The sequence below is a fragment of the Panulirus ornatus genome, chromosome 72 (assembly GCF_036320965.1).
Source record: "Panulirus ornatus isolate Po-2019 chromosome 72, ASM3632096v1, whole genome shotgun sequence".
NCBI classification, from domain to species: Eukaryota; Metazoa; Arthropoda; class Malacostraca; order Decapoda; family Palinuridae; genus Panulirus; species Panulirus ornatus.
Window position 1 is genome coordinate 2,823,694 of NC_092295.1, and position 21,542 is coordinate 2,845,235.

General features: G+C 35.6%; 1 protein-coding gene across 17 annotated transcripts in view; it reads right to left on the reverse strand.

Moving 5' to 3' along the window:
• LOC139748151 (uncharacterized) overlaps positions 1–21,542 on the reverse strand; it is a 176,922-nt gene that overhangs the window by 32,695 nt on the left and 122,685 nt on the right. For all 17 annotated transcript variants that reach the window (XM_071660845.1, XM_071660840.1, XM_071660858.1 and 14 more), the window contains 3 exons: positions 21,158–21,198; positions 10,606–10,676; positions 312–427 (listed from right to left, as the gene is read on the reverse strand). In XM_071660845.1, coding sequence (XP_071516946.1) covers positions 312–427; positions 10,606–10,676; positions 21,158–21,198 — 228 coding nt within the window. The remainder of the gene's footprint in view (positions 1–311; positions 428–10,605; positions 10,677–21,157; positions 21,199–21,542) is intronic.

The following is a 21,542-nucleotide window of genomic DNA, read 5'->3' on the forward strand; positions in this document are numbered from 1 at the left end:
TGAACAAATATCATATATATCACAAACAACAGCATCAAAACCAGACAGGTGATATGATGGAAAGAAATTATACACTGTACATGTTGAGTTATGAATACATACCGATTCCTTAATGAATGGTATATCTAACTGAGAGGAGGCCAATGACCCTGGCCTCCTAACTATCCTTGGAGGCCAGTAAGTGGCCCTCCTACATGTTTAACTGTCAGGTCCTTACCATCATATCTCTAATTACATAAGTAACTATAATTGTCCCTCAACAGAAGCAAATCACTGCATGACTTGACTGTCACCAGCAAGGGAACACTCACTTGATCTCTGAGAGGTCGAGGCCTCCAGGGGTGTACGTGAAGGGCTTCCTGTCCTTCATCATGGCACTGGCCAAGGCTGCTGGAGGGTTCATGATGGGGAGTCGTGCAGGTATTTGCTGAGAAGTAAAACATAAGGTCACACAAGATAGAAGGTGAGCAATATTACATTTATCCTTATATTCATACTGCTTGCCAACATATTATATCTGTAATGACTTTGGAAATATGAGACAGTGGTAGCCATCACTTGCTTCAAGCAAGCACTATCTGGCATTAGTACTGTTACAGTTGTGTTAACTCTTCCTCTATGCATGATTGTTAGAGACATTTGTCTTTTACCCTGTACAACAATTTAAAGATATGTAAACATAACAGACTCTCATTGTATCTATTTCCAATAGCCAATGATAAAATAAGCACAAAAGTCTCTCATTTTATCTGATGAGTGTTTCTTAAGTAATGAAATAAGCACAAAAGTCTCTCATTTCATCTGATGAATGTTTCTAAAGTAATTCTAATGCATAAGAAAATCTATTTCAAATTTATATGACATCATCCCAACATGCTATATAGAGTAAGGCTGGCATGATATGCACCTTGATGTCATTAGCATTTATTTTAACTTGTTATTCAATCCAGCAGAAAGACTAATCAAACTGTGTGAACCTTCAAAAATTTATCATTCATATCAAATTTAGCTACCTATTACCACTACTCCAATCCCAGTTTACTGGGGTGGATCACATAAATACAACCTCAACAACATCACACACACACACACACACACACACACACATCTTCAACCCAAGCCTAGTGCACTAAAGCAACATACGGACTTCCACACTTATAAAAGAGCTGCTTACTTTTCCACTTTACAAAAGTTGGTAAGTTTGATTTTGTTTTAATGGTTTTCAGTGCATGATTTAGACCCCAGACTCTTATTTAGCATAAAAACATAATGTTACTATGTGTTTAATGGAAATCTAATTTTGAAAATAGCAAATTTTCAGGCTAAAATATTGGGTCATTTTTGGAATATATTACGATGAAAGGCTTCTTAAGCATTTAATTACTTAAAAGCTAAAGTATCCATGTAAAGGATCCAAAGCAATATTTTGAACCTAGAGTCTTATCTAGCATGTAAAGTGTGATGTATTCTGAGAATTTAAAAGAAATCTATTTCTTGAAGAAAAATGAAAAGAAATCATGGAAATAGAATGTTTTTAAGGCCAAAATCTTTTAGTTTCAAAACAAGAAATTTATCATAATGAAGGGTGTCTTTCTCTCGTATAGTAAACCCCAGAATCTTATTGAACAAGATATTATGAACTATATACTGGAAGGTTAGAGGAAATCTATTTTTGAACAGAAATGGTAAAAAATGCAGGTAATGAATAGTTCAGGGTATATTTTCTGACCCAAATGTTTTTTGTTTTAAAACTGGAATACATCATAATGAAAGGTTTCATAATCAAAAATTATCTCTACAAATGAACCTAAAAAACAATAATAGAGCATCTTTGCAGGTCTTGACTTATGGTCTCCCACTGCAGACATGGTTAGGTTCCTGAACATAATGGGAGTCCCAAAGAATGGTATCCAAGGGCCCGAAGGTAAGGTAACAAATACAATTTTTTGGCTATAATACGGCACTATTTGAACTCCTGACAAAAATTCTCCTCCGTCAAGATGAAGGGTGCCACACTATGCAGTCTCAGAACTACTCTTGTTTTTGCTGTATTTCCAAGAGTCAAGGTAGGTAGATGCATTACTCATTACACTGACAACAGTGGCTAATGACGGAGCATCAGCAACACTTATAATCATTCCTTTATATTCCCAGGTTATCATCAAGGTCAGTACCGTGATGGAACCTTTGACGTCATCAAGGTCAGTACCAAACTTGTTTAACAACTCATGACCTCAACGTCACTCCCTTGTAGGAACAATACCAACGATTTCATTAGGGTCAGTAATACATGGGGACACATACTTTGACATCATCAAAGTTAGCAACAAGTAAGCACTCTGAAGTCATCGAGGACCAGATAATGCTGGTATGATGCTTATGTTATAAGGTTAGCATCATCACCATAGAGTAACAAGTGATGATCATGCCTAACTTTGAAGATATTAAGGGTGCTGCTTTGAACAACATTTTCAGGGAGCTTATTCCATGGATCAATAATGTCATTGGAAAAGAAAAATTTTATACAGTCTAGATTAACTTTAGTCAATTTCCTCTTAGTAGTGCTGGCGCTACTGTAAAGTAATTTTCAATACTGACATTCTTGCGTCCTCTAAGTATTTTAAAACGTTCTAATAATTTGCCTCGGAGGATTCTCTTGCTTAGGGAGAACAAATTTAAGTCTCGCAAGGAAGGAATCAATTTAGTTACTCTTTGCAGCACTGCTTCCAATTTAAGAATATCTTTGCTTAAATGGAGGGCCCAAAACTGTATATTCAAGGTGTCGTCTAACTATACATAAGATAGCTGCAATATCAAATCCTTGCTTTTGCATGTAAAGTTTCTGTTAATAAATTCAAACTTCCTATTCGCTTTCAAAGCAGCTTCATTAAAATGGTAAAGGAATTTGAAGTTGATGGAAAAGGTGATCCCTATATCCCTCACACTAGGGGATGTCCTTTATCTTGTGGTCCAACAGTTCATACTAATTTTTTTTATTGAGATTTCCTACTTGTAACATCTGACATTTATCCATGTTAAATAGCATTTGCTATTTTCTAAACCATTCAGTGATTTTATGCGCATTTTGTAATCCTTGCCTATCTTCAGTCTAAAGCCTATCTTGGCGTCATCAGCAATTTTGGACATTAAGTTAATCAGCCCTACGTTAATATTGTTAATATAAATGACAAAAAGTATAGGCCCAAATATGGATACTTGGGGAACTCCCATAAATTATAGATGACCATGGGGGGAGATTCACCATTCCTTCTCTCAACCTCTTATTAAGTAACTAAGCTTCTATCCCATTTCCAATGCAACCAGTAATCCCAAAAGCCCGGAAAGAGAGGGTAGTTAAGGAAGAAGGGCGTCAGGAACCATTTAGTCAAACATTAAACCTATGAGCTCGTGGAGAATAGCCAGAATAATGTCAAATCGACTATCTATAGGAAATTTAGAGAATCGTACACAAACATAATATGTAATTAAGCGGGAAATGTGCCAGGAGAGTGTGTAAAGGTAAGGTCAATGCCTAAATCATACAGATATCTTAAGAAACTACTTCATTACCGAATCTGCTTAAGGGTTGAGGTCCCTCGTGTGCAAAATTATATATATATATATATATATATATATATATATATATATATATATATATATATATATTGAAATACGGCTGTAAAATGAATAATAGTAGAAGAGGCACAAGAGCGAGCGGTTGTGGAGGGACGCAAGCCGATGCTCATGTGTTCGCCCGGGGGTCGCCAGGGGTCGCCAGGCGTCGCCCGCCAAGATTTGGATCCAGTAGCAAGACCAACGGCCTGGAGGTCAGACAGACGCCTCCCTCAACCTTCGTAGGTCAGTCCTGGGACTATTTCCAAGCCAATACCTTCCAAGAAGTGAAGCAGATGACACAAGCTTGTTTACGATTAGTTTTAAAGAGGTGAAACGAAGGCAAGACGGGAAATATAGTGAAAGAAAATGGGGTCTGTGTGTGACCGTTACAGGTCAGGGGGGGGGGGGTTTACGCCCACTGGTTTAAATGGGCGGCTACCCACATCGTTGTGTGGCTCCGGGTGATTAAGGATGCAATTAAATGAAGTTTACGGAAAGTGCTAGTGTGTAAATGTAATATAAGTGATAGTATCAGTGATGACGCCTCGTAATCACCCGGGGTTTACCGGCTGACCCCCACCCGCTCCCGAGTGCATTTTCGTGCAATGATCACATCCACCGGGGAGGCAGAAGACGTAGAACAGTTGGTTGATATACAAGAGACGTAATTAAGACGCCATTGGTAAACAAGGGGAGGGGGAACGTGGCCCGTCGCTGAGCAAGGACCCTCGCACGCCCGGATCCCAGTGTACATAGGCCCCACCTGGACTCGTGGGACGTGGCCCGTCGCTGAGCAAGGACCCTCGCACGCCCGGATCCCAGTGTAACATACAGACCCACCTAGACTCGTGGGACGTGGCCCGTCGCTGAGTAAGGACCCCCGCACGCCCGGATCCCAGTGTACATAGACCCACCTGGACTCGTGGGACGTGGCCCGTCGCTGAGCAAGGACCCTCGTACGCCCGGATCCCAGTGTAACATACAGACCCACCTGGACTCGTGGGACGTGGCCCGTCGCTGAGCAAGGACCCTCCGCACGCCCGGATCCCAGTGTAACATACAGACCCACCTAGACTCGTGGGACGTGGCCCGTCGCTGAGCAAGGACCCTCCGCACGCCCGGATCCCAGTGTACATAGACCCACCTGGACTCGTGGGACGTGGCCCGTCGCTGAGCAAGGACCCTCCGCACGCCCGGATCCCAGTGTACATAGACCCACCTAGACTCGTGGGACGTGGCCCGTCGCTGAGCAAGGACCCTCGCACGCCCGGATCCCAGTGTACATAGGCCCCACCTAGACTCGTGGGACGTGGCCCGTCGCTGAGCAAGGACCCTCCGCACGCCCGGATCCCAGTGTACATAGAGACCCACCTGGACTCGTGGGACGTGGCCCGTCGCTGAGTAAGGACCCTCGCACGCCCGGATCCCAGTGTAACATACAGACCCACCTAGACTCGTGGGACGTGGCCCGTCGCTGAGCAAGGACCCTCCGCACGCCCGGATCCCAGTGTACATAGACCCACCTGGACTCGTGGGACGTGGCCCGTCGCTGAGCAAGGACCCTCCGCACGCCCGGATCCCAGTGTACATAGACCCACCTAGACTCGTGGGACGTGGCCCGTCGCTGAGCAAGGACCCTCGCACGCCCGGATCCCAGTGTACATAGGCCCCACCTAGACTCGTGGGACGTGGCCCGTCGCTGAGCAAGGACCCTCCGCACGCCCGGATCCCAGTGTACATAGAGACCCACCTGGACTCGTGGGACGTGGCCCGTCGCTGAGTAAGGACCCTCGCACGCCCGGATCCCAGTGTAACATACAGACCCACCTGGACTCGTGGGACGTGGCCCGTCGCTGAGTAAGGACCCTCGCACGCCTGTATCCTAGTGTACATAGACCCACCTGGACTCGTGGGACGTGGCCCGTCGCTGAGTAAGGACCCTCGCACGCCCGGATCCCAGTGTAACATACAGACCCACCTGGACTCGTGGGACGTGGCCCGTCGCTAAGCAAGGACCCTCCGCACGCCCGTGCACCCTAAACAGCTAAGATCATATTCTAAGGGACGTGTGTTAGCAGAGTCGCTACTCAGTGAAGCAGGAATTAGCATAATGCTATTTTTGAGCTAAACTTTAGCGCATTTCCCTTAACCATTAACTTTGCACGTAAGTTCTATACTGAAAAAAACTAATTTACTCGCGTTCGGTCATAATTTTTCCTAAATTTATTCCCTTTTCACTTGTGAATTAAGGCGTTTTTGTTATTATTAGCGAGGGTGTACGGGCGTAAGCCACATTACCGCTAATATTATTATTATCGAGTGTGTACAGGCGTAAGCCACATTACCGCTAATATTGAATTTTGGACATTAAATGTACGAACATCAGTGGTCTTTCCTTAGCCTACAGAGTAAGTGAGTGTTCACTTTATGCTTGGCAGTCCATTAGCCTAATTGTGTCATTAATGTTCTCATTAAGGGTCATTAAGGGGTTTTATGGAAACCATGGCTTATGGGGCCCCATGGTAATGTTACTTGAACATCACCATTAACAAGAAACTGCTAGCTCTCTCTCTCTCTCTCTCTCTCTCTCTCTCTCTCTCTCTCTCTCTCTCTCTCTCTCTCTCTCTCTCTCTATGTATATATATATATATATATAAATAAATATATATATATTATTTATTTTCCTTTGTCGCTGTCTCCCTCGTTAGCTAGGTAGCGCAAGGAAACAGATGAAAGAATGGCCTAACCCACCCACATACATAAATACACGTCCACACACGCAAATATACATACCTATACATCGCAACGTACACACAAAGACATGTACATATATACACATGTACATAATTCATACTGTCTGCCTTCATTCATTCCCATCGCCACCTCGCCACATATGAAATAACAACCCCCTCCCCCCTCATGTGTGCGAGGTAGCACTAGGAAAAGACAACAAAGGCCCCATTCGTTCTCACTCAGTCTCTAGCTGTCATGTAATAATGCACCGAATCCACAGCTTCCTTTCCACATCCAGGCCCCACAGAACTTTCCATGGTTTACCACAGACGCCTCACATGCCCTGGTTCAATCCATTGACAGCACGTCGACCCCGGTATACCACATCGTTCCAATTCACTCTATTTCTAGCACGCCTTTCACCCTCCAGCATGTTCAGGCCCCGATAACTCAAAATCTTTTTCACTCCATCTTTCCACCTCCAATTTGGTCTCCCACTTCTCGTTCCCCCCACCTCTGACACATATATCCTCTTGGTCAATCTTTCCTCTCTCATTCTCTCCATGTGACCAAGCCATTTCAAAACACCCTATTCTGCTCTCTCAACCACGCTCTTTTCATTACCACACATCTCTTACCCTATTATTACTTACTCGATCAAACCACCTCACACCACATATTGTCCTCAAACATCTCATTTCCAGCACATCCACCCTCCTCCGCACAACTCTATCCATAGCCCACGCCTCGCAACCATATAACATTGTTGGAACCATTATTCCTTCAAACATACCAATTTTTGCTTTCCGAGACAATGTTCTCGACTTCCACACATTCTTCAACGCTCCCAGAACTTTCGCCCCCTCCCCCACCCTGATTCACTTTCGCTTCCATGGTTCCATCCGCTGCCAAATCTACTCCCAGGTATCTAAAACACCTCACTTCCTCCAGTTTTTCTCCATTCAAACTTACCTCCAAATTGACTTGTCCCTCAACCCTACTGTACCTAATAACCTTGCTCTAATTCACATTTACTCTCAGCTTTCTTCTTTCACACACTTTACCAAACTCAGTCACCAGCTTCTGCAGTTTCTCACAAGAATCAGCCACCAGCGCTGTATTATCAGCAAACAACAACTGACTCACTTCCCAAGCTCTCTCATCCACAACATATTGCATACATGTCCATCTTTCCAAAACTCTTGCATTCACCTCCCTAACAACCCCATCTATAAACAAATTAAACGACCATGGAGACATCACAAACCCCTCCCGCAAACCTACATTCACTGAAAACCAATCACTTTCCTCTCTTCCTACACGTACACATGCCTTACATCCTCGATAAAAACTTTTCACTGCTTCTAACAACTTGCCTCCCACACCATATATTCATAATACCTTCCACAGAGCATCTCTATCAACTCTATCATATGCCTTCTCCAGATCCATAAATGCTACATACAAATCCATTTGCTAAGTATTTCTCACATTCTTCAAAGCAAACACCTGGTCCACACATCCTCTACCACTTCTGAAACCACACTGCTCTTACCCAGTCTGATGCTCTGTACATGCCTTCATCCTCTAAATCAATACCCTCCCATATAATTTCCCAAGAATTCTCAACAAATTTATACCTCTGTAATTTGAGCACTCACTTTTATCCCCTTTGCCTTTGTACAATGGTACTGTGCAAGCATTCCGCCAATCCTCAGGCACTACACCATGAGTCAAACATACATTAAATAACCTTACCAACCAGTCAACAATACAGTCACCCCTCTTTTAATAAATTCCACTGCAATACCATCCAAACCCGCTGCCTTGCCGGCTTTCATCTTCCGCAAAGCTTTTACTACCTCTTCTCTGTTTACCAAATCATTTTCCCTAGCCCTCTCACTTTGCACACCACCTCGACCAAAACACCCTATATCTGCCACTCTATCATCAAACACATTCAACAAACCTTCAAAATACTCACTCCATCTCCTCACATCACCACTACTTGTTATCACCTCCCCATCAGCCCCCTTCCGTGAAGTTCTCATTTGTTCCCTTGTCTTACGCACTTTATTTACCTCCTTCCAAAACATCTTTTTATTCTCCCTAAAATTTAATGATACTCTCTCACCCTAACTCTCATTTGCCCTCTTTTTCACCTCTTGCACCTTTCTCTTGACCTCCTGCCTCTTTCTCTTATACATCTCCCAATCATTTGCATTATTTCCCTGCAAAAATCGTCCAAATGCCTCTCTCTTCTCTTTCAGTAATAATCTTACTTCTTCATCCCACCACTCACTACCCTTTCTAATCTGTCCACCTCCCACGCTTCTCATGCCACAAGCATCTTTTGCACAAGCCATCGCTGCTTCCCTAAATACATCCCATTCCTCCCCCACTCCCCTTACCTCCTTTGTTCTCACCTTTTTCCATTCTGTACTCAGTCTCCTGGTACTGGGGTAAACCATGGAAAGTTTTGTGGGGCCTGGATGTGGAAAGGAAGCTGTGGTTTCGGTGCATTACACATGACAGCTAGAGACTGAGTGTGAACGAATGTGGCCTTTGTTGTCTTTTCCTAGCGCTACCTCGCGCACATGCGGGAGGAGGGGGTTGTTATTTCATGTGTGGCGGGGTGGCGACGGGAATGAATAAGGGCAGACAGTATGAATTATGTACATGTGTAATACGTATATGTCTATGTATGTATATTTATATGTATACGTTGAAATGTATAGGTATGTTTATGTACTGTGTGTGGACGTGTATGTATATACATGTGTATGTGGGTGGGTTGGGCCATTCTTTCGTCGCTTCCTTGCGCTACCTCGCTATCGTGGGAGACAGCGACACTATGCAGAAGACGGAGAATAGGTATGAACTCCTCCTTACATGACCTTACCACCATGTCCAAGGATTCCCTTCTGAGGACCCTGCAGCACCCAGGAAGCTAGCGTAGTCCACCAGATGAAAACCACAAGTCGCAAAGTGTTGCCATAAGTGTGCGTTTGGAACAAGTGTGTTCAGTATGGTAACTGTGTCGTGGGTAGGAAAGGTCGTGGAATGGGTGGTGTCCTGGATGTGTCCACGGGAGAAAGTGACCCGAGTTTATCTGGGGAGTGCAGTTGCTGATGTGTGTATGCTTGGTGGTAAAGGGGATGTCCACGGGAGAAAGTGACCCTAGTTTATCTGGGGAGTGTAGTTGCTGATGTGTGTATGCTTGGTGGTAAAGGGGATGTCCACGGGAGAAAGTGACCCGAGTTTATCTGGGGAGTGTAGTTGCTGATGTGTGTATGCTTGGTGGTAAAGGGGATGTCCACGGGAGAAAGTGACCCTAGTTTATCTGGGGAGTGTAGTTGCTGATGTGTGTATGCTTGGTGGTAAAGGGGATGTCCACGGGAGAAAGTGACCCTAGTTTATCTGGGGAGTGTAGTTGCTGATGTGTGTATGCTTGGTGGTAAAGGGGAGGTGTTTTCAAACTGAGTTACAAGGACGGGTTGTTTTTGAGAGTTCCAGGTTAGGTTTGTGTGTTGTGCTTCGTCCGTGTGTTACGTTTTCTGGTTTTTGGACTGGAAATTAAAGTAAGTTGAGGTTGCTGATGTGCCAGGCTTGGCGGTAGACCAATTCTACTTGGGGGATGTGGTGGACTATGTGAGAAATTCATACTGTTGTGGAGAGATGAGTGTGTCGAACATTACTGAGGTGGTTCAGTCCTAGGAACATATCTGTTACGAGGTGTTGGTGTTAACTATGGACAGTTACCAAGCGACCAGTGATGGTTACGAGGGCGCAATCTGGTGTGCGCTGCGTCTTTGTTATAACTGCCTCTTAGAGAGAGAAAGGAAAGACAAGGTTAGAGAGGTATTATTGCTTTGAATTCTGTGGATGTTTAGTTTGCATGGGGTCTTCGTGAAGGTGTTTTTCGTAAGGGACGGAATGTCGTGTGTGTGTGTGTGTGTGTGTGTCGTATGCAATACGCAGAATGGAGTGTGATTTGTTATATTATAACAAATAACATGCTGAGGGGGCGTGGTTCGGATACGAGTCTGGGGTTCAAAATAGCGACAGAAGACTTCGGTGGAGATGTGGTTCGTTCATTAGGTTGCAAGTGAGCCACTGTCTGTGTGGTTGAGTGCTGCTGTGGTGCATACCACTGTCTCATAAAGGGACGAAGGGCGGGGCCCTACGAGTGTCAGGGGGTGGTTCCCTCCAAGCATGTACACCAGCAGGTAAGAACAGAATGAGAATCATACTCACCTCAGAGGGAATTCGAGTCGAAGGTACAATGCCTGGGATGGGGGGTGGTGGTGGTGGAGGTGGAGGCCCGCCTGGGAAAAAAAAAGAAAAAAAAGGGATGAAATTTAAGGCTAAAAATAAATTCTAGAAAAAAAAAAGACAAATAACTAAAACTGAGTCAGTTGGAGCACTCGGTTCCACTGGCAATACGTGTCTTCACAGGGACAGCTAAGGGTTAAACATAACAACTTAAAACAAAGAGGATATGAAATATATATTCTTCAATGACCAAGAAAGAAAACTGGCGGGGATCGTCGTCTGATACACCATAAAGTGAAGCTGATATTAAGACATCCAGGTAAAGTACAAGTGGCCGACAGCGTTCAAAAAGGAACCTTCTAAGTCTTCTCTATATAAACATATCTTGTTAATTATTACGTTCAAATCTGAGGAACTTGAAAATCTGAGAAAAAAAATGCCTTGGATTTTCCTTGAGTTTTTTGAAAAAATAAATTTTCTTAAAAATTTAATAAAGTGTACATACTTTTATGTATGCTGAATAAGAATCTGTGGTCTAAATCTCAAAATTCGTATAATTAGTCGAGTAATTAGCACTTTAATTATATCATAATTAGTCCAGGTGCTAATTACACGGTTAATATTATGAATTACAGTCTTTTGACTCCAAATACTTTTTCACCATATATAATACCATCTAAACACAGATTTTCATAAAAATCTGAGGAAGTTGAAAATCTCAGAAAAAATGCAAGGCTCTAGCCTTGGATTTTTCTTCATTTTTTTTTTCTTTAAAAAAATAGATTTTCTTCCAGCGTAGATAATTTTACGTAAGCTGAATAAGAATCTGTGGTCAAAATCTAAAAATTCGTACAAGTAGTCGAGTAATTAGCATTTAAATTTTATCATAATTAGTCCAGGTGCTAATTAAACGGTTAACATTATTAATTACAGTCTTTTGACTCCAAATACTTAAATACCATATAAAATAACATCTATACACAGATTTTCATTAAAATCTGAGGAAGTTGAAAATTTGAGCAAAAAAATTGCAATTGCCTTGGATTTTTCTTGATTTTTTTTAAAAAATAGATTTTCTTGAAATTTTCAGCATAGACACTTTTATGTATGCTGAATACGAATCTGTGGTCAAAATCTAAAAAATCGTTTAATTACTGGAGTAATTAGCATTTAAATTTTATCATAATTAGTCCAGGTGCTAATTAAACGGTCAATATTATTAATTACAGTCTTTTGACTCCAAATACTTAAAAACCATATAAAATAACATCTATACACAGATTTTCATTAAAATCTGAGGAACTTGAAAATTTGAGCAAAAAAAGAATCCAATGCCTTGGATTTTTCTTGAATTTTTTTGAAAAAATAGATTTTCTTGAAATTTTCAGCATAGACACTTATATGTATGCTGAATACGAATCTGTGGTCAAAATCTAAAAATTCATATAACTACTCGAGTAATTAGCATTTAAATTTTATCATAATTAGTCCAGGTGCTAATTAAACGGTTAATATTATTAATTACAGTCTTTTGACTACAAATACTTAAATACCATATAAAATAACATCTATACACAGATTTTCATTAAAATCTGAGGAAGTTGAAAATTTGAGCAAAAAAAAAGAAGGCTAAAGCCTTGGATTTTTCTTGATTTTTCTGAAAAAATAGATTTTCTTGAACTTTTCAGCATAGACACTTTTATGTATGCTGAATACGAATCTGTGGTCAAAAACTAAAAATTCGTATAATTACTCGAATAATTAGCATTTTAATTTTATCATACTTAGTCAAATTGCTAATTAAACGGTTAATATTATTAATTACAGTCTTTTGACTCCAAATACTTAAATACCATATAAAATAACATCTATACACAGATTTTCATTAAAATCTGAGGAAGTTGAAAATTTGAGCAAAAAAAATGCAAGGCTATAGCCTTGGATTTTTCTTGATTTTTTTGAAAAAATGGATTTTCTTGAAATTTTCAGCATAGACACTTTTATGTATGCTGAATACGAATCTGTGGTCAAAATCTAAAAATTCGTATAATTACTCGAGTAATTAGCATTTTAATTTTATCATAATTAGTCAAAGTGCTAATTAAACGGTTAATATTATTAATTACAGTCTTTTGACTCCAAATACTTAAATACCATATAAAATAACATCTATACACAGATTTTCATTAAAATCTGAGGAAGTTGAAAATCTGAGCAAAAAAAATGCAAGGCTATAGCCTTGGATTTTTCTTGATTTTTTTGAAAAAATAGATTTTCTTGAAATTTTCAGCATAGACACTTTTATGTACGCTGAATACGAATCTGTGGTCAAAATCTAAAAATTCGTATAATTACTCGAGTAATTAGCATTTTAATTTTATCATAATTAGTCAAAGTGCTAATTAAACGGTTAATATTATTAATTACAGTCTTTTGACTCCAAATACTTAAATACCATATAAAATAACATCTATACACAGATTTTCATTAAAATCTGAGGAAGTTGAAAATTTGAGCAAAAAAAATGCAAGGCTATAGCCTTGGATTTTTCTTGATTTTTTTGAAAAAATGGATTTTCTTGAAATTTTCAGCATAGACACTTTTATGTATGCTGAATACGAATCTGTGGTCAAAATCTAAAAATTCGTATAATTACTCGAGTAATTAGCATTTTAATTTTATCATAATTAGTCAAAGTGCTAATTAAACGGTTAATATTATTAATTACAGTCTTTTGACTACAAATTCTTAAATACCATATAAAATAACATCTATACACAGATTTTCATTAAAATCTGAGGAAGTTGAAAATTTGAGCTAAAAAAATGCAAGGCTATAGCCTTGGATTTTTCTTGATTTTTTTGAAAAAATGGATTTTCTTGAAATTTTCAGCATAGACACTTTTATGTATGCTGAATACGAATCTGTGGTCAAAATCTAAAAATTCGTATAATTACTCGAGTAATTAGCATTTTAATTTTATCATAATTAGTCAAAGTGCTAATTAAACGGTTAATATTATTAATTACAGTCTTTTGACTACAAATTCTTAAATACCATATAAAATAACATCTATACACAGATTTTCATTAAAATCTGAGGAAGTTGAAAATTTGAGCTAAAAAAATGCAAGGCTATAGCCTTGGATTTTTCTTGATTTTTTTGAAAAAATGGATTTTCTTGAAATTTTCAGCATAGACACTTTTATGTATGCTGAATACGAATCTGTGGTCAAAATCTAAAAATTCGTATAATTACTCGAGTAATTAGCATTTTAATTTTATAATTAGTCCAGGTGCTAATTAAACGGTCAATATTATTAATTACAGTCTTTTGACCCCAAATACTTAAATACCATATAAAATAACATCTATACACAGATTTTCATTAAAATCTGAGGAAGTTGAAAATTTGAGCAAAAAAAATGCAAGGCTATAGCCTAGGATTTTTCTTTTTTTTTTGAAAAAATGGATTTTCTTGAAATTTTCATGTATGCTGAATACGAATCTGTGGTCAAAATCTAAAAATTCGTATAATCACTCGAGTAATTAGCATTTTAATTTTATCATAATTAGTCAAAGTGCTAATTAAACGGTTAATGTTATTAATTACAGTCTTTTGACCCGAAATAGCCTTGGATTTTTCTTGATTTTTTTGAAAAAATGGATTTTCTTGAAATTTTCAGCATAGACACTTTTATGTACGCTGAATACGAATCTGTGGTCAAAATCTAAAAATTCGTATAATTACTCGAGTAATTAGCATTTTAATTTTATCATAATTAGTCAAAGGGCTAATTAAACGGTTAATATTATTAATTACAGTCTTTTGACTACAAATTCTTAAATACCATATAAAATAACATCTATACACAGATTTTCATTAAAATCTGAGGAAGTTGAAAATTTGAGCAAAAAAATGCAAGGATATAGCCTTGGATTTTTCTTGATTTTTTTGAAAAAATGGATTTTCTTGAAATTTTCAGCATAGACACTTTTATGTATGCTGAATACGAATCTGTGGTCAAAATCTAAAAATTCGTATAATTACTCGAGTAATTAGCATTTTAATTTTATCATAATTAGTCAAAGTGCTAATTAAACGGTTAATATTATTAATTACAGTCTTTTGACCCGAAATACTTAAATACCATATAAAATAACATCTATACACAGATTTTCATTAAAATCTGAGGAAGTTGAAAATTTGAGCAAAAAAAATGCAAGGCTATAGCCTTGGATTTTTCTTGATTTTTTTGAAAAAATGGATTTTCTTGAAATTTTCAGCATAGACACTTTTATGTATGCTGAATACGAATCTGTGGTCAAAATCTAAAAATTCGTATAATTACTCGAGTAATTAGCATTTTAATTTTATCATAATTAGTCCAGGTGCTAATTAAACGGTCAATATTATTAATTACAGTCTTTTGACCCCAAATACTTAAATACCATATAAAATAACATCTATACACAGATTTTCATTAAAATCTGAGGAAGTTGAAAATTTGAGCAAAAAAAATGCAAGGCTATAGCCTTGGATTTTTCTTGATTTTTTTGAAAAAATAGATTTTCTTGAAATTTTCAGCATAGACACTTTTATGTACGCTGAATACGAATCTGTGGTCAAAATCTAAAAATTCGTATAATTACTCGAGTAATTAGCATTTTAATTTTATCATAATTAGTCAAAGTGCTAATTAAACGGTTAATATTATTAATTACAGTCTTTTGACTACAAATTCTTAAATACCATATAAAATAACATCTATACACAGATTTTCATTAAAATCTGAGGAAGTTGAAAATTTGAGCAAAAAAAATGCAAGGCTATAGCCTTGGATTTTTCTTGATTTTTTTGAAAAAATGGATTTTCTTGAAATTTTCAGCATAGACACTTTTATGTATGCTGAATACGAATCTGTGGTCAAAATCTAAAAATTCGTATAATTACTCGAGTAATTAGCATTTTAATTTTATCATAATTAGTCAAAGTGCTAATTAAACGGTTAATATTATTAATTACAGTCTTTTGACCCCAAATACTTAAATACCATATAAAATAACATCTATACACAGATTTTCATTAAAATCTGAGGAAGTTGAAAATTTGAGCAAAAAAAATGCAAGGCTATAGCCTTGGATTTTTCTTGATTTTTTTGAAAAAATGGATTTTCTTGAAATTTTCAGCATAGACACTTTTATGTATGCTGAATACGAATCTGTGGTCAAAATCTAAAAATTCGTATAATTACTCGAGTAATTAGCATTTTAATTTTATCATAATTAGTCAAAGTGCTAATTAAACGGTTAATATTATTAATTACAGTCTTTTGACTACAAATTCTTAAATACCATATAAAATAACATCTATACACAGATTTTCATTAAAATCTGAGGAAGTTGAAAATTTGAGCTAAAAAAATGCAAGGCTATAGCCTTGGATTTTTCTTGATTTTTTTGAAAAAATAGATTTTCTTGAAATTTTCAGCATAGACACTTTTATGTACGCTGAATACGAATCTGTGGTCAAAATCTAAAAATTCGTATAATTACTCGAGTAATTAGCATTTTAATTTTATCATAATTAGTCAAAGTGCTAATTAAACGGTTAATATTATTAATTACAGTCTTTTGACCCCAAATACTTAAATACCATATAAAATAACATCTATACACAGATTTTCATTAAAATCTGAGGAAGTTGAAAATTTGAGCAAAAAAAATGCAAGGCTATAGCCTTGGATTTTTCTTGATTTTTTTGAAAAAATGGATTTTCTTGAAATTTTCAGCATAGACACTTTTATGTATGCTGAATACGAATCTGTGGTCAAAATCTAAAAATTCGTATAATTACTCGAGTAATTAGCATTTTAATTTTATCATAATTAGTCAAAGTGCTAATTAAACGGTTAATATTATTAATTACAGTCTTTTGACTACAAATTCTTAAATACCATATAAAATAACATCTATACACAGATTTTCATTAAAATCTGAGGAAGTTGAAAATTTGAGCAAAAAAAATGCAAGGCTATAGCCTTGGATTTTTCTTGATTTTTTTGAAAAAATGGATTTTCTTGAAATTTTCAGCATAGACACTTTTATGTATGCTGAATACGAATCTGTGGTCAAAATCTAAAAATTCGTATAATTACTCGAGTAATTAGCATTTTAATTTTATCATAATTAGTCAAAGTGCTAATTAAACGGTTAATATTATTAATTACAGTCTTTTGACCCGAAATACTTAAATACCATATAAAATAACATCTATACACAGATTTTCATTAAAATCTGAGGAAGTTGAAAATTTGAGCAAAAAAAAATGCAAGGCTATAGCCTTGGATTTTTCTTGATTTTTTTGAAAAAATGGATTTTCTTGAAATTTTCAGCATAGACACTTTTATGTATGCTGAATACGAATCTGTGGTCAAAATCTAAAAATTCGTATAATTACTCGAGTAATTAGCATTTTAATTTTATCATAATTAGTCAAAGTGCTAATTAAACGGTTAATATTATTAATTACAGTCTTTTGACTACAAATTCTTAAATACCATATAAAATAACATCTATACACAGATTTTCATTAAAATCTGAGGAAGTTGAAAATTTGAGCAAAAAAAATGCAAGGCTATAGCCTTGGATTTTTCTTGATTTTTTTGAAAAAATGGATTTTCTTGAAATTTTCAGCATAGACACTTTTATGTATGCTGAATACGAATCTGTGGTCAAAATCTAAAAATTCGTATAATTACTCGAGTAATTAGCATTTTAATTTTATCATAATTAGTCAAAGTGCTAATTAAACGGTTAATATTATTAATTACAGTCTTTTGACTACAAATTCTTAAATACCATATAAAATAACATCTATACACAGATTTTCATTAAAATCTGAGGAAGTTGAAAATTTGAGCTAAAAAAATGCAAGGCTATAGCCTTGGATTTTTCTTGATTTTTTTGAAAAAATAGATTTTCTTGAAATTTTCAGCATAGACACTTTTATGTACGCTGAATACGAATCTGTGGTCAAAATCTAAAAATTCGTATAATTACTCGAGTAATTAGCATTTTAATTTTATCATAATTAGTCCAGGTGCTAATTAAACGGTCAATATTATTAATTACAGTCTTTTGACCCCAAATACTTAAATACCATATAAAATAACATCTATACACAGATTTTCATTAAAATCTGAGGAAGTTGAAAATTTGAGCAAAAAAAATGCAAGGCTATAGCCTTGGATTTTTCTTGATTTTTTTGAAAAAATGGATTTTCTTGAAATTTTCAGCATAGACACTTTTATGTATGCTGAATACGAATCTGTGGTCAAAATCTAAAAATTCGTATAATTACTCGAGTAATTAGCATTTTAATTTTATCATAATTAGTCAAAGTGCTAATTAAACGGTTAATATTATTAATTACAGTCTTTTGACTACAAATTCTTAAATACCATATAAAATAACATCTATACACAGATTTTCATTAAAATCTGAGGAAGTTGAAAATTTGAGCAAAAAAAATGCAAGGCTATAGCCTTGGATTTTTCTTGATTTTTTTGAAAAAATGGATTTTCTTGAAATTTTCAGCATAGACACTTTTATGTATGCTGAATACGAATCTGTGGTCAAAATCTAAAAATTCGTATAATTACTCGAGTAATTAGCATTTTAATTTTATCATTAGTCAAAGTGCTAATTAAACGGTTAATATTATTAATTACAGTCTTTTGACTCCAAATACTTAAATACCATATAAAATAACATCTATACACAGATTTTCATTAAAATCTGAGGAAGTTGAAAATTTGAGCAAAAAAAATGCAAGGCTATAGCCTTGGATTTTTCTTGATTTTTTTGAAAAAATAGGATTTTCTTGAAATTTTCAGCATAGACACTTTTATGTATGCTGAATACGAATCTGTGGTCAAAATCTAAAAATTCGTATAATTACTCGAGTAATTAGCATTTTAATTTTATCATAATTAGTCAAAGTGCTAATTAAACGGTTAATATTATTAATTACAGTCTTTTGACCCGAAATACTTAAATACCATATAAAATAACATCTATACACAGATTTTCATTAAAATCTGAGGAAGTTGAAAATTTGAGCAAAAAAAATGCAAGGCTATAGCCTTGGATTTTTCTTGATTTTTTTGAAAAAATGGATTTTCTTGAAATTTTCAGCATAGACACTTTTATGTATGCTGAATACGAATCTGTGGTCAAAATCTAAAAATTCGTATAATTACTCGAGTAATTAGCATTTTAATTTTATCATAATTAGTCCAGGTGCTAATTAAACGGTCAATATTATTAATTACAGTCTTTTGACCCCAAATACTTAAATACCATATAAAATAACATCTATACACAGATTTTCATTAAAATCTGAGGAAGTTGAAAATTTGAGCAAAAAAAATGCAAGGCTATAGCCTTGGATTTTTCTTGATTTTTTTGAAAAAATGGATTTTCTTGAAATTTTCAGCATAGACACTTTTATGTATGCTGAATACGAATCTGTGGTCAAAATCTAAAAATTCGTATAATTACTCGAGTAATTAGCATTTTAATTTTATCATAATTAGTCAAAGTGCTAATTAAACGGTCAATATTATTAATTACAGTCTTTTGACCCGAAATACTTAAATACCATATAAAATAACATCTATACACAGATTTTCATTAAAATCTGAGGAAGTTGAAAATTTGAGCAAAAAAAATGCAAGGCTATAGCCTTGGATTTTTCTTGATTTTTTTGAAAAAATGGATTTTCTTGAAATTTTCAGCATAGACACTTTTATGTATGCTGAATACGAATCTGTGGTCAAAATCTAAAAATTCGTATAATTACTCGAGTAATTAGCATTTTAATTTTATCATAATTAGTCAAAGGTGCTAATTAAACGGTTAATATTATTAATTACAGTCTTTTGACTCCAAATACTTAAATACCATATAAAATAACATCTATACACAGATTTTCATTAAAATCTGAGGAAGTTGAAAATTTGAGCAAAAAAAATGCAAGGCTATAGCCTTGGATTTTTCTTGATTTTTTTGAAAAAATGGATTTTCTTGAAATTTTCAGCATAGACACTTTTATGTATGCTGAATACGAATCTGTGGTCAAAATCTAAAAATTCGTATAATTACTCGAGTAATTAGCATTTTAATTTTATCATAATTAGTCAAAGTGCTAATTAAACGGTTAATATTATTAATTACAGTCTTTTGACTACAAATTCTTAAATACCATATAAAATAACATCTATACACAGATTTTCATTAAAATCTGAGGAAGTTGAAAATTTGAGCAAAAAAAATGCAAGGCTATAGCCTTGGATTTTTCTTGATTTTTTTGAAAAAATGGATTTTCTTGAAATTTTCAGCATAGACACTTTTATGTATGCTGAATACGAATCTGTGGTCAAAATCTAAAAATTCGTATAATTACTCGAGTAATTAGCATTTTAATTTTATCATAATTAGTCCAGGTGCTAATTAAACGGTCAATATTATTAATTACAGTCTTTTGACCCCAAATACTTAAATACCATATAAAATAACATCTATACACAGATTTTCATTAAAATCTGAGGAAGTTGAAAATTTGAGCAAAAAAAATGCAAGGCTATAGCCTTGGATTTTTCTTGATTTTTTTGAAAAAATAGATTTTCTTGAAATTTTCAGCATAGACACTTTTATGTATGCTGAATACGAATCTGTGGTCAAAATCTAAAAATTCGTATAATTACTCGAGTAATTAGCATTTTAATTTTATCATAATTAGTCAAAGTGCTAATTAAACGGTTAATATTATTAATTACAGTCTTTTGACTACAAATTCTTAAATACCATATAAAATAACATCTATACACAGATTTTCATTAAAATCTGAGGAAGTTGAAAATTTGAGCAAAAAAAATGCAAGGCTATAGCCTTGGATTTTTCTTGATTTTTTTGAAAAAATGGATTTTCTTGAAATTTTCAGCATAGACACTTTTATGTATGCTGAATACGAATCTGTGGTCAAAATCTAAAAATTCGTATAATTACTCGAGTAATTAGCATTTTAATTTTATCATAATTAGTCCAGGTGCTAATTAAACGGTCAATATTATTAATTACAGTCTTTTGACCCCAAATACTTAAATACCATATAAAATAACATCTATACACAGATTTTCATTAAAATCTGAGGAAGTTGAAAATTTGAGCAAAAAAAATGCAAGCCTTGGATTTTTCTTGATTTTTTTGAAAAAATGGATTTTCTTGAAATTTTCAGCATAGACACTTTTATGTACGCTGAATACGAATCTGTGGTCAAAATTTAAAAATTCATACAATTATTCGAGTAATTAGCATGTGAATGTGACCCTCTCATTCATCTCAAAGCAGAGCCCGCCCCATCTCTCTCTCTCTCTCTCTCTCTCTCTCTCTCTCTCTCTCTCTCTCTCTCTCTCTCTCTCTCTCTCTCTCATGGGTGGGGGGAGTCATCTCTCCCTGAAAGTTTCACTCACCTGCGTTCATATTCCCCCCCTTCAATTCGTTCTGCTGTCGCCTGTGGGAGAAACAGAAACACCTATGTTAGCATGAATATATTTATATATTTCCCAAGAATACATACAAGACACTATATTGATACCAACTCTGGGATAAATACATTATATATATATATATATATATATATATATATATATATATATATATATATATATATATATATATATTATATATATATATGTATATATACACACATATACACAGCCTGGATACGACCCCTGAACCTTTTCATATCAGGGGTCCAGAGGAACCATGCCCTGTGATTGTAAGGAGGTAACTTGGGTCTCTGGGGGTCCTTCAGGGGTTGGTGGGATATCTGGGGTACCTCTGGGGTGGGGGATT